Raw genomic sequence first — 13696 nt, 5'->3', positions numbered from 1 at the left:
TAGGTGTGACATCACTGATCGTCGTTCCCTATATCAGGGAACAGACGATCAGTGTCACTGCCACACAGAAGAACAGCTCCTGTGACCGATCGCGGGACACCGGCGGTGTTCGGGTCCGCGGGCGTGGTCATGGAGCCTTGGACCGGGTCGCGAGTGCGCCCCTGGTGGCACACTTGCGGCCCCACGGCTGGGCTCTTAAAGGCAATGTACAGGTACGTGCCTGTGCCCAGCCGTGCCCCTCTGCCGACGTGTATCGATGTGAAAGGGTCCTTAAGTGGTTAAGAGACAGAATAACAACAAAAATCCAGAAAAACACATTTCAAAAAATGTATTAATTAATTTGCATTTTAATGAGTGATTTAAGTATTTGATCCCCTTTTGCAAAACATGACTTGGTGGCAAACCCCTTGTTGGCAATCACAGAGGTCAGACGTTTCTTGTAGTTTACCACCAGGTCTGCACACATCTCAGGAGGGATTTTGTCCCACTTGTCTTTGCAGATCCTCTCCAAAGTCTAGATTCACGTAGGGCGGCTTTACGTTGTGCGGGCGTAGCGTATCTTATTTACGCTACGCCGCCGCTACTTGGAGAGGCAAGTGCTGTATTCACAAAGCACTTGCGTCCTAAGTTACGGCGGCGTAGCGTAAATCGGCCGGCGTAAGCGCGTGTAATTCAAAGTAGGCAGGTCGTTGGCGTGTTGTATTTAAATTAAGCGTGACCTCATGTAGATGCATGGCTGAATGAATGGCGCATGCTCAGTATCACGTCGTGTTTACGCCCAAAGATACGCCGGCTCAATGCCTGTGACGTGAACGTAACCTACGCACAGGCCCATTCACGTACGACTTACATAAACAACGTAAAAAGATACGCTTGTTCCGACGTCCATACCTTGCATGGGCTGCGCCACCTAGAGACCTGCTTTATCTTTACGCCAGTGTATGTCTTACGTAAACGGCGTAACTAATTGCGACGGGCGTACGTACGTTCGTGAATCGGCGTATCTAGCTCATTTACATATTTGACGCGGAAATCAACGGAAGCGCCACCTAGCGGCCAGCGTAAATATGCACCTCAAGATACGACGGCGTAGGAGACTTACGCCGCTCGTATCTTGGCCAAATCTATGCGTAACTGATTCTATGAATCAGGCGCATAGATACGACGGCAGCCATTCGGACTTACGACGGCGTATCTGGAGATACGCCGTCGTAAGTCTTTGAGAATCTGGATCCAAGTCTTTAAGGTTTCGAGGCTGATGTTTGATAACTCAAACCTTCAGCTCCCTCCACATATTTTCTATGGGATTAAGGTCTGGAGACTCCTTTGTTGCCTTGGTCGTGTGTTTTGGTTCATTGTCATGCTGGAATATCCATCCATGACCCATTTTCAATGGCTTTGTTCATTATTCGTTTAAGCTGAGGGCACAGGGATGTATGTTTCTTGAACTCAGACTCTTCTTTTGCTATATTTTTCTATTTTTATCAGTTTTTTTTTTCTTTGTACTACAAGGGTCTGCATGGAGAAGGCTGGGCCTTTTTTTCTAGCCTCTCCACCTTTCTTCTTGTAACTTTTAATATTATAAATATATATATATATATATATATATATATATATATATATATATATATATATATATATATATATATATATATATATATATATATATATATATATATATTTATATATTCTGTCATTTTCGTATTTTAGTACTTTCAGCTATTCGAATGTTTGAATTGATCCGAATGTACGAATACTAAAAAATGTGTACGAAAATTCATTCGTTACGAATGGAATCGCACATGTTTAATCGTTTGTGTTGCATTGATTGGCAGTACTGAGATGCTTTGTTTTTTCCATTCAGCCCCCGTTCACATTGACTGCGGCTTTGAAATCCTGTGACTTCATTTGAAATTGCACAATTTCAATGTGACTTTGGGTGCAACTTAAGACAAATCTCTTAGGCCTTGTACACACGGTCGGTCCAAACCGATGAAAACGGCCTTAAGTCCAGTTTCATCGGTCAAATCCGACCGTGTGTACGGCCCATGGGTCCGTTGTCCTTTGGTTCAAAATTTAAATAAAACATGCTTTAAAATCGAACCGATGGACCGCTGCCCGATGGACCGCTAACCATCCAAACCGATGGTTAGTACAGAAAGCATCGGTTCAAAACCCGCGCATGCTCAGAATAAAGTCGACGCATGCTTGGAAGCATTGAACTTCGTTTTCTGCAGCACGTCGTGTGTTTCACGCCACCGCGTTCTGACCCGATCGGTTTTTGTAATGATGGTGTGTACGCACATCAGACCATCAGGCCACATCAGCGGTGAACCAATGGAAATGGCCCGTCAGACCATTCTCATCGGTTTGGAACGATCGTGTGTACGCGGCCTAAGACAAAAGGTAGTGCATGTACTACTTTGTCAAATCAGCGCAAAGTCAATGTTGCACCGACTTGAACAATGCGATTGTCAGTAAAATGATGTGACTTGTCAAAACGCATGATGGGGGGTAGAGAGAAATCTTTTACTCCCAGCTGAATCAGCTTCTTACACAATACACAAACTGGTCTGAAGGGAGTTAACAGTAACTGATCCAACCTCCATGCAGACACAGTCAGGGTGAATCCGGTCCTCCCAGACTCACATGTGTATCCTCCTTGCAGGCTGCACACACAGGAGCGAAGTCTGATTGGTGATAATGGCCTGGTGGAAAGTCAGCGCTGCTGGGAAAGATGTCAATCCTGACCTGGCCAGTGAGAGGTTGTCCCCCTCCTTCAATGTGGAGACCCTCACTAACCTCCTGGATGGAGGGGCAGAGGAGACCCAACGCAGGAGATCAGTGGGTAAGTGGTGACATATACCGGGTCTATACATGGGGATTATTTTAGCAGGGTGCAGTTTATTTCCAGCTTAGAGAAACTGCATATGCTAGCATTGGGCATGCTGGTACTTGTAGTTCCTTTACAGCTGCCTGCCTTATGTAACTGCAAATATGCTTCACTGAGTATTGTGATGTGTGGTGCATGAAGTGTGAAAGGATTGCACATGTCCAAATAACTCAGATCTCTCAAATGTGTATTAAGTTTACATCAGTGGCATATTAACTTGCAGATAAATGACTCTGCTCAAGTGGGACCGCAGACCGCAGGTAACCAGCTAAATACATATATGGGAGCGACGATGATGATTCATTGAATGTGATCCTAACAACAAGCACAGCTAGGTCCTGCATTATCTAAGACCTCTGTGTAGACCACGCTGCAATAAAATAGACTGGTCTATGATCTGCCCCAGCCTGTGATTGGACAATGAAAAAGGTGCAAGTAGCTCTGTGTGGGCATATGTTTGCGCAGCCTATTGCATTAGGGTGTACACCTCTATATATTCTTATAAATGTAATCATTCTTATTATGATTTCTATGTGGATTTAAACTGTATTTAATAAAATTGTGTTTTATTAACTTGTATGTTCTGTTGAATCATGCATAGGTGACACTAGGGGTATATTTAAAGTTCCAAAGCCTCTCTTACTTTTCTTTCACCGTATAAATCAGGATGATACCCCGAGTCACTCCATTAGTGTATGTTTAATCTGTATTCCATTCCACACTCCCTTTCCTGTTAAAATCATTTACTGTATATATCTAGTTATTGTAAGAGAAGAATGGGATCATTTTCTGTATCTGTGGGCATTGTAAGGTAGAGATGTTCGATTGTAAGCTGATGTGCAGTGGAACCTCGGTTTACGAGTAACTCAGTTAACAAACTTTTTGAAAGACTAGCAACTTTTTTAACCTCCCTGGCGGTTTGATACTTTGAGGCCTCGTACACACGACCAATTTTCTTGGCAAAAATCAGCAAGAAACTTGCTGTTTTTTTTTTTTTTTGCCGAGGAAACCGGACGTGTGTACATTTTTCGACGAGGAAACTGTTGAGGAACTCGTCGAGCCAAAAAGAGAGCATGTTCTCTTTTTCCTCAACGGGAATGGAGAAAATTGGCTCGTTGAGTTCCTCGACAGCCTCACAAGGAACTCAACGAGCAAAACGATGTGTTTTTCGCCCGTCGAGTTCTTCGGTCGTGTGTACGAGGCCTCAGATTTTAGGTGCTAAAAGCGGTACAATTATTTTGCATGGAAACTTGGCGTTTTATATTGTAGGCCTGCAATTCTTAGGAATAACTCACTTAAATCTGTCTAGACAAGAGTCTAGTAGACATCCCGGAATGATAAAGTTTGAAACACAAAATCATAAATTATAATATAACTGTAAATAATTATAACAAATAATAATAAAAATTATTACTTTTAGTGTTTAATAATGAATTTCCCCACAAATTGCTATCGCTCAACTCTGCAAGTGATTCTAATTTATTATCGCTGTTTTCTAGCTGCTCTAAAACCACTTTTGACCCAAAGGGACACTTTTTGGTTGCTATGGACAATCTCCAGTTTCCAGGCAGAAAGAACCGTCTTTATTATATAAAAGTGCATGCAGGTCACTGGACAGACCACTAGGGACAAAGGGGGTGTGTATTTATTTTATACAGTACTGTAATCTGTAAGATTACAGTATACTGTATGTATACTGTGTTTTTATTTTTTAGAATTTGGCACCGATCTCCGCCCCCGTGCGTCATAGCGTCACAGGGGACAGAGCTCGGCGGCACACGGGCACTGTGTGAATCGAGCGAGGAGTCAGCTTGATCTCACAATGGGGAGACAACACAGGATCCAGGGGACAAGGTAAGTAAACTCTGCATGAATACTGCGATCCTGAGTCTGGCTCAGGGATACCGCTAATGGTACTGGATTTCCACCCCGAGACTCGGGATTACCGCCAGGGAGGTTAAAAGAGTTCTGACTCGGTTTGTGAGAGTTGTCTTGCAAAACGAGCAGAATTCAAGCTAAAAGGGCCTGCATTACCACATTTGGCCTGAGGTGGGGGGCGCCAGAGCAGAGCTGAACGTTGCTGATCGAAGCCGATCGGAAATGCATGAAAAGGCTCGAGGACAGCTCGGCTGACCTTGACAAATCTCGGGAACAAAGTCTTTGCGAGGTTTGCCGAGGTCAGCCGAAGTGTGTCTTTGGGTCATTTCGCCCGTTTCCGAGGCTCTCTGGCACCTCTGGCCGCATGCGGTATTGTATGCCATTGAAGTCAATGTGGAACAAATTATTTTCGTTACCATTGACTTCAATAGGGAAACTCGCTTTGATATGCAAGTACTTTGGATTACAGGCATTCTCCTGGAACAGATTATGCTCGTAATCCAAGGTTCCACTGTATTAGTAAAGCTGTGTAAAACAATATTTTATCCTCCTGTCTCTCCTCCAGTGGTTACCATTCAGAAGGACCCAGTGTTCAGCCTTGAGAACCTGTACTTCCAGACCCCACCAGAGAGATATGAAGGATCTGTCCGGAATATTTTCCATCTAAAGAAGAAGATGAAGGAGTTGGGATGGGAAGACAATGGACGAGAGAAGGAATATGCACTCAGGTAATTTTAACCACTTACGGCCTGCCGCATGCCGATATAAGTTGGCTGTTTGCTACCATAACCCCGGTATCCCAGTCTTTAGCCGGTGGTCTCTGTGGCAGATGAGCCATGAGATCACCGGCATCGGCGGCGGAAGAGGGGACCCCCCGCTCTCCCGTGCCCTCCTCTGCTTACCGGAGCCATCGGCAGCGGCGGAGCCGATCGCGTCCTTCCTGTGGCTGGGTATGGAGATGAGTGAAGGGAAGATTGCCTCCACCTGTCTCCATACCATAACAGGGCGGAAGCGACATCAAAACTTCACTTCCACCCATAACTCCTAAAGGACCATTTATTTTTTTCAAATGACAAAATGTATTTATTTTTTTATTGCATTTTAGTCTCATACTTAAGAGGATCTGTCATGCTTTTTTCTATTACAAGGGATGTTTACATTCCTTGTAATAGGAATAAAAGGGACACAATTTATTTTTTAACCACTAAGGTACCGCACGCCGTCAAATGACGGTGGGCGGAATACCCTATTGTTCTGACAGGACGTCATATGACGTCCTGTCATTTAAAGCCGCTAGGGGGCGCGTGCACCCATCGCGTCACTGGGAACACAATGCGCATGCCCGGCGGCCGCGATGGGCCGCCGGGCACCTGCGATTGCCCAGTAACTGAGCAGCGACGTGGAGCTCTGTGTGTAAACACAGAGCTCCACGTCCTGTCGGGGAGAGGAGACCGATGCTGTGTCCCTTGTACATAGGGACACAGATCGGTCACCTCCCCCAGTCACCCCCCTCCCCCCACAGTTAGAACACTCCAAGGCTACACATTTAACCCCTTCCCCGCCCCCTACTGGTTAACCCCTTCCCTGCCAGTCACATTTATACAGTAATCAATGCATATTTATAGCACTGTTCACTGTATAAATGTGAATGGTCCCAAAAATGTGTCAAATATGTCCGCTATAATGTCGCAGTCCCGAAAAAAAAATTGCAGATCGCCGCCATTCCTAGTAAAAAAAATAAATAAAAAAAAAATCATAATTATGTCCCCTATTTTGTAGGCAATATAACTTTTGCGCAAACCAGTCACTATACTGTTATTGCGATTTTTTTTTTTTTTACCAAAAATATGTAGAAGAATACGTATTTTTTTTTTTTTTTAAATGGGATATTTATTATAGCAAAAAGCTAAAAATATTGTGTTTTTTTTTCAAAATGTATGCTCCTTTTTTTGTTTATAGCCCAAAAAATAAAAACCGCACAGGCGATTAAATACCACCAAAAGAAAGTTCTATTTGTGGGGAAAAAGACGTCAATTTTGTTTGGGAGTCACGTCGCACGACCGCGCAATTGTCAGTTAAAGCGACGCAGTGCCGGAAGCTAAAATTTCGTCTGGGCAGGAAGGGGGTGTATGTGCCCAGTAGGCAAGTGGTTTTAAAGAACGGTGTAAAACATAAAAATAAAAGGTAAAATAAACGAGAACATTTTTTTTAATTTAACGCGCCCCGTCCCGCCGGGCTCGTGTGGAGAAACTCTTGTTTACAAATAAATAAAGTGAAGTGTAAATTTGTATTCAGCCCCCTAAAATCTAGTGGAACGAATTGCCTTCATAAGTCTCCTAATTAGTAAATAGAGTCCAATTGTGTAATTTTATCTCAGTATAAAAACAAACCGCATCACAAAAGCCAAGGAACACACCAGACAGGTCAGGGATAAAGTTGTGGAGAAGTTTACAGCAGGGTTAGGTTATAAAAAAATATCCCAAGCTTTGCACATCTCACGAAATAACTCCACAAATCTGGCTTTTGTGGAAGAGTGGCAAGAAGAAAGCCATTGGCCCAGATTCAAGAAGCACTTGCGCCCGCGCAACCATAGGCCCAGCAACAAAGTTTCCCGACGGAGCATGCGCTGTTCGCTCGGCGCGGGAGCGCGCCTAATTTAAATGATTCCCGCCCCCGGCGGGATCATTTACATTAGGCGCCCTTACGCAGGGCTATTTTGCATATCGCCCGCGCAATTTACGGAGCAACTGCTCCGTGAATCGCGGGCAAAGCGCAATATTTGCGTGGGCGCAGAGAAAAATGTTTGCTCTTTGCCCACGCAAATATTGCGCGATTCTACCTGAATCTGGGCCATTGTTGATAAAGAAAAGGGGGGTTGGGACTTTAAATGAAATGTGTGACACACAAATAATTAATGCACAATAATACATAGGTTTATTCATAAAAGTACACATAGTAGGACATGATAACATTGCAAATGTGAAGAGCTGATATGCATATAATAAACAAGAATATAGAAAAATTATTATTGCACATGGTACATAAAATTCATATACACGATTGCAATTAAAAGCTTGACGCGTTTTGTGGATGTCTTCAAAAGCAGGTTCAGAATGCATATCTAAGTAAGATAAGTTTAATAAGAATAATAATAGGGGGGAGGGGAGAAGACCAGGCACCCCAAGATTACTTAAAGGGGTTGTAAAGTTTCGTGTTTTTTCACCTTAAGGCTGCATTCACATCTAGACGGACGAAATCGTGGCGTTTTGTCGCCGCAAATCGCGGTAAAAATAGCGGCGTTTTGTACCGCGATTTGCGGCGACAAAACGCGGGTATTGTCCGCCTAGATGTGCCCCAAGATGACCCCCTCTATGGAGATGATTGCCATCTCCTAGCCGAACGCTCGAAGACGCCTGAAAAAAAGGTTCGGGACCTTTTTTCACGCCGCAGGCGACAGGCGTCCGGCGTTCGGCGTGGAGATGTGAACCATCTCCATAGAGGGACATGTATTTCCAGCCCTCTGGCGGCAGCGGCGTAGCGCTACAGGCGTAAAAACGCCTAGATGTGAATGGGGTCTTAAGCATCCTATGCATTAAGGTGAAAAAACACCTTGCTGTCATGATGGGCCCCCCAGCCCCCCCCCTTTTTATTTACCTGAGCCCGTTCACCTGCTGTGCGCGTCCCCTGGCGTCCTTTTCTCCACTGAGTCTGGCCGTTGATTGGATAGATTGATAGCCATTGGCTCGCGCTGCTGTCAATCACATTCAATGACGTGGCCACCGGGGGGGGCAGGACAGAGTCATACTCTTGGCATCTATGGACATCAAGTGTATGAGACGGGAGTGCGCCCACATGCTAACCCCCTCGGGAAAGAGCTTCTCAGAGGGGGTTAGCTTTAGCGGTGGAGGAGCCGAGACAACCGCCATGGGAACCCAGAACAGAAGGATCGGGGCCACTCTGTGCAAAACGAACTGCACAGTGGAGGTAAGTATAACATGATTGTTATTTAAAAAAAAAAAAAAAAAAACTCTACAATCACTTTAAATATCGGCTCCAAAATTGGTCATAGGATGCTGAAAACTGAAATTTTTGCAGCAATATGCAAAATCATTATGTTTTTATTGACTCCTTAGGGTGATAAGCCGAGTTTTTCAGCACATTTATTTTGTGCTGAAAATGCCCCCCTCGGCTTATACTTGAGTCACCTTTTTGTGCCTGATCTCCCAAACTTGGCACACATATAGCCCCACTCTTCCTCTATATGTGTGCAAAGTTTGTTGTCTGGGGGGCCTACAGCCGGGAAGCAGCGTTTTTTCAAAGCTGGGCACCCCTTCCATAGACTCCCATGTTAAACGGTAATTTTTCCGGTGAATTTGGGGACCTGGTACTGGACACATGTTGCCCCATTTCTCCTCTACAATTGTGCAACGTTTGTTGTCTGGGGGACCTACGACTGGGAGCACCGATTTTTCAAAGCTGGGCACCCTTTCCATAGACTCCCATTTAAAATGTCAGTCTAGTCATGGGCACAGTGAGGCATGGGCACAGTGAGGCATGGGCACAGTGAGGCATGGACACAGTGAGGCATGGGCACAGTGAGGCATGGACACAGTGAGGCATGCACATGGACACAGTGAGGCATGCAGATAAACACCCTTATACTCAAGTCAATACATTTTCCCAGTTTTTTGTGGTAAAATTAGGTGCCTCGGCTTATACTCGAGTATATACGGTAATTACTGTATTGGAATGTGAGAATTATTCCTAATTCTTCATAAAATGCTGGTTTTGAAGGTGCAGTCCATTTAATTCCAACTGTTCTTCCCTAACAGGAGAGGTCTGAGGGGATGATTTACTAAAGGCAAATAGGCTGTTCACGGTGTAATGGAAGTTGTACTTTGCAGGAGAATTTGCCCCAGAGCTTGGTAAATATGGTTGTAAAGTTTTACTTTGCAAAGAATACTCAATCACGTACAAGGAATATAAAAAAAAATGTTTTTGCTTGTAAATGATTGGATGATGGAAAGCAACAGAGCTTCACCTTATTCACTAAGCTCCGGGGTTAAATGTCTTGCAAAGTGAACAGTCTATTGTCTATAAACCACGAAGACTGAAAGAAGCATAATGCCAGTGCGCATGTGCTTCCATCCCAAATCATTATGTTTTTATTGACTACTTAACAAAGAACTCCTTAGGGCAGGGTTCGACAAACCCTGGGCGCCAGGTCGCAATTGCGGATAAAATTAGCGACCTGGCGCCTGGGTATCCTGTGTCTCCGTGCGCCCCCAACTTCCCCGCCGCGAGATTACGTCGGCCGGTAATTGAGGCTGCGGATTTGCGGCCTTCTGCTGCCTATGCTTCCTTCTGTGATCTGGTGCAATCTTGTGGTGGGCGTTGGTATAACAAGACAACCAGTAATGCTAATGAATCTTCCCCTGTTTGTTTTCACTGCCATCTCCTTCCCTCTAATTGGAGCCCCCAAACATTAAATATATTTTTTTATTCTAACACCCTAGAGAATAAAATGGCGGTCGTTGCAATACTTTCTGTCGCACCGGATTTGCGCAGCGGTCTTACAAGCGCACTTTTTTGGGAAAAAATATACTTTATTTAATAAAAAAATAAGACAACAGTAAAGTTAACTATATTGTGAAAGATAATGTTACGCTGAGTAAATTGATACCCAACATGTTAGGCTTCAAAATTGCGCCTGCTCGTGGAATAGCTCTTTAAAATCTCAATAGGCGACATTTAAAAGATTCTACAGGTTGCATGTTTTGAGTTACAGAGGAGGTCTAGGGCTAGAATTATTGCTCTCACTCTACCAATCGTGGCGATCGCTCACATGTGTGGTTTGAACACCATTTTCATATGCGGGCACTACTCATGTATGCGTTCGTTTCTGCGCGTGAGCTCGGCGGGACGGGGCGCGGTCCTGGCTCCTAACTTTTTAAGCTGGCTCCTAGATTCCAAATTTGTCATGCACTGCCTTAGGGCGATTAGAATGTGAGAATTACCGTATTCTTATTTCTTCATAAAATACAATTTAGTCATAGGCGTTCACCTCACAGGTATTAGAAGAATCCTTTATCCGTTTATAATGAGAATCTGCGGCTGATCAATGGAAAGGGCCACTGTGTTTTTAATATATTTAATTTTCATCCTGGGGCAGAAACAGGATTTCACGTGGATGGCAAATGTGAGGGTAGAACAGCATTAAAAATAAATATCAGTCTACTTTTAAGAGGACACTAATCTAGAAGTATTTGCTTCTGCAGGGGACTCTATGGGACCAGGATGAAACTATTGTCTCCTACTACAAACCTAATGGATTCCTGTCTGGTGTGTTCCTTGGCCTTCATGACGCTGTTTGTTCACAACAGCTGATTTATACTAAAGATTAAATTACACACAGGTGGACTCTATTTACTAATTACCGTATTTATCTGGGTATTGCGCGCACCCGCGTATAGCGCGCACCCCCAACCTAAAAAAAATAAAAATTTTAAATAAAAATATCAGAAATTTGCTGGAGATGTAAGGAACTAGAAGGGTCTATAATGCATATTTTCTAAGAATGTGCGAGAATAAAGGAATTCTGGAGAGTGGTAGCAGAAATAATTGAATTGTTAACAGGAGTATCGTTGGGAGAGAATCCGACTGTATATTTGCTGTTGGATATCCCTATGTCATTGGAGAAATATAAAAATTCCCTATTGAGACATCTGCTGGTGGCAGCAAAGGCATGCATCCCTGTTCTGTGGAAGTGTGAAAGCCCCCCCATCAAAAGTACAGTGTTTAGCAAGAATTGCAGATATTCAACAAATGAAGAATCTCACTTTAACGTTGAAGGATCGAGATGAGAGGTACTGTGAAGCCTCGTACACACGGCCGAGGAACTCGACGGGCGAAACACATCGTTTTGCTCGTCGAGTTCCTTGTTAGGCTGTCGAACTCGACAAGCCAATTTTCTCCATTCCTTCGAGGAAAAGAAGACATACTCTCTTTTTGGCTCGTTGAGTTCCTCGGCCGTTTCCTCGTCGAAAAATGTACACACAACCGGTTTCCTCAGCAAAAAAAACAAAACGGCAAGTTTCTTGCTGGTTTTTGCCGAGAAACTCGGTCGTGTCTACGAGGCCTAACACTGATGGAAAGCAGCATAGCTTACTTTTTTCACTAAGCTCCGGGGTTAAATGTCTTGCAAAGTGCAACTTCCTTTGCAAAGTGAACAGTCGATTGTCTTTTAGTAAATAAACCACTAAGACTGAAAGAAGCATAATGCCAGTGCGCATGTGCCTCCATCCCAAATCATTATGTTTTTATTGACTCCTTAACAAAGAACTCCTTAAGGCGATTAATTACTGTATTAAAATGTGAGAATTATTTTTAATTCTTCATAAAATACAATTTAGTCATAGGCGTTCACCCCACAGGTATTAGAAGAATCATTATCCGTTTATAATGAGAATCTGCGGCTGATCAATGGAAAGGGCCATTGTGTTTTTAATATATTTAACTTTCATCCTGGGGCAGAAACAGGATTTCACGTGGATGGCAAATGTGAGGGTAGAACAGCATAAATAAAAAATTCACAGGCTCTTTCATTGGCTTCAGTCTACTTTTAACCACTTGCTTACTGGGCACATATACCCCCTTCCTGCCCAGGCAAAATTTCAGCTTTCGGCACTGCCACGCTTTAAATGAAAATTGCGTGGTCGTGCGATGTGGCTCCCAAACGAAATTGACATCCTTTTTTTCCCCCACAAATAGAGCTTTGTTTTGGTGGTATTTGATCACCTCTGCGTTTTTTGTTTTTTTTTGCGCTATAAACAAAAAAAGAGCGACAATTTTGAAAAAAACTACATTTTTTACTTTTTGCTATAATAAATATCCCATTTAAAAAAAAAAAAAAAAATCTCAGTTTAGATACGTATTCTTCTACATATTTTTGGTAAAAAAAATCGCAATAAGCGTATAGTGATTGGTTTGCGCAAAAGTTACAGCGCCTACAAAATAGGGGATAGAATTAGGATCACCTCACCAGGAGATGAGCAAGGTGTGGTCCAGTAGCAGATATAGTGATATTATGGCGGACACATCGGACACTTTTTTGATACATTTTTGGGATTTTATGCACTGATTACTGTATGAATTTGACTGGCAGGGAAGGGGTTAACACTAGGGGGCGAGGAAGGGGTTAAATGTGTTCCCTAGGAGTGATTCTTGCTGTGGGGGGAGTTGACTGACTGGGGGAGGTGACCAATCTGTGTCCCTATGTACAAGGGACACACCATCGGTCTCCTATTCCTGACAGGACATGGATCTGTGTGTTTACACACACAGATCCACGTCCTTAGCTGTGTAACGGCCGATCACGGGTACCTGGCGGACATCGCGGCCGCCAGGCACGCGAATCGGCATCTACAAATCAGAACTGTACAGAAGAATGAAAAAGATTTTGGTTATAGCTGTGGGCAAAAAAAAAGCCTATTTCTTTCTTCAAACATTAAGAAGGCCTAGTACTGAGTCTGTGATTTTAGGTCAGTCACATAAATGTGGTGGTCCTTGGCTGCGTCTTGCATCAACACATATTTGGCCATTGGTCCAAGACATGCATATTGTAAATAAGGAACACGTGTCATTCCTTATCTTTATAATTGTTTTAGGTCAGTCACACAATTTAGTATAGAAGCCAGAGCATCAGCATGATGGCCTGGCAACCAACTTTTTTCAAAAGGAATGGTCTGCATTAGCAGCCTTCAAGATTATCTCATGACAGATTTTAAAGTAAATAAAGTTTCCTTACCCTTTTTCCACACCTCCCTAAGCAAATGTAGCCCACTCCGCCCTAAAATCTATGGCCCGGATTCAGGTAGATCGGCGCATCTTTCTGCCGGCGTAGCGCATCTCATATGCGCTATGCCG

At 43.7% G+C, this 13696-nt stretch overlaps 1 protein-coding gene across 2 annotated transcripts in view; it reads left to right on the top strand.

The window, feature by feature from the left end:
• Positions 1 to 13696, top strand: part of ACOX2 (acyl-CoA oxidase 2) — an 89191-nt gene that overhangs the window by 53154 nt on the left and 22341 nt on the right. Inside the window, exons 1-2 of one of the 2 annotated variants that reach the window (XM_040359093.1) lie at positions 2646 to 2848; positions 5337 to 5499. The exons of the other annotated variant lie outside the window; for it this stretch is intronic. Coding sequence (XP_040215027.1) covers positions 2704 to 2848; positions 5337 to 5499 — 308 coding nt within the window. The 5' untranslated portion in view covers positions 2646 to 2703. Of the gene's footprint in view, positions 1 to 2645; positions 2849 to 5336; positions 5500 to 13696 lie in introns of those variants that run through there. 2 annotated transcript variants of the gene reach the window in all.

The sequence above is a fragment of the Rana temporaria genome, chromosome 7, assembly GCF_905171775.1.
Source record: "Rana temporaria chromosome 7, aRanTem1.1, whole genome shotgun sequence".
NCBI classification, from domain to species: Eukaryota; Metazoa; Chordata; class Amphibia; order Anura; family Ranidae; genus Rana; species Rana temporaria.
The sequence above is the reverse complement of the archived record's forward strand: the minus strand, read 5'-3'. Positions and strand labels throughout refer to the sequence as shown.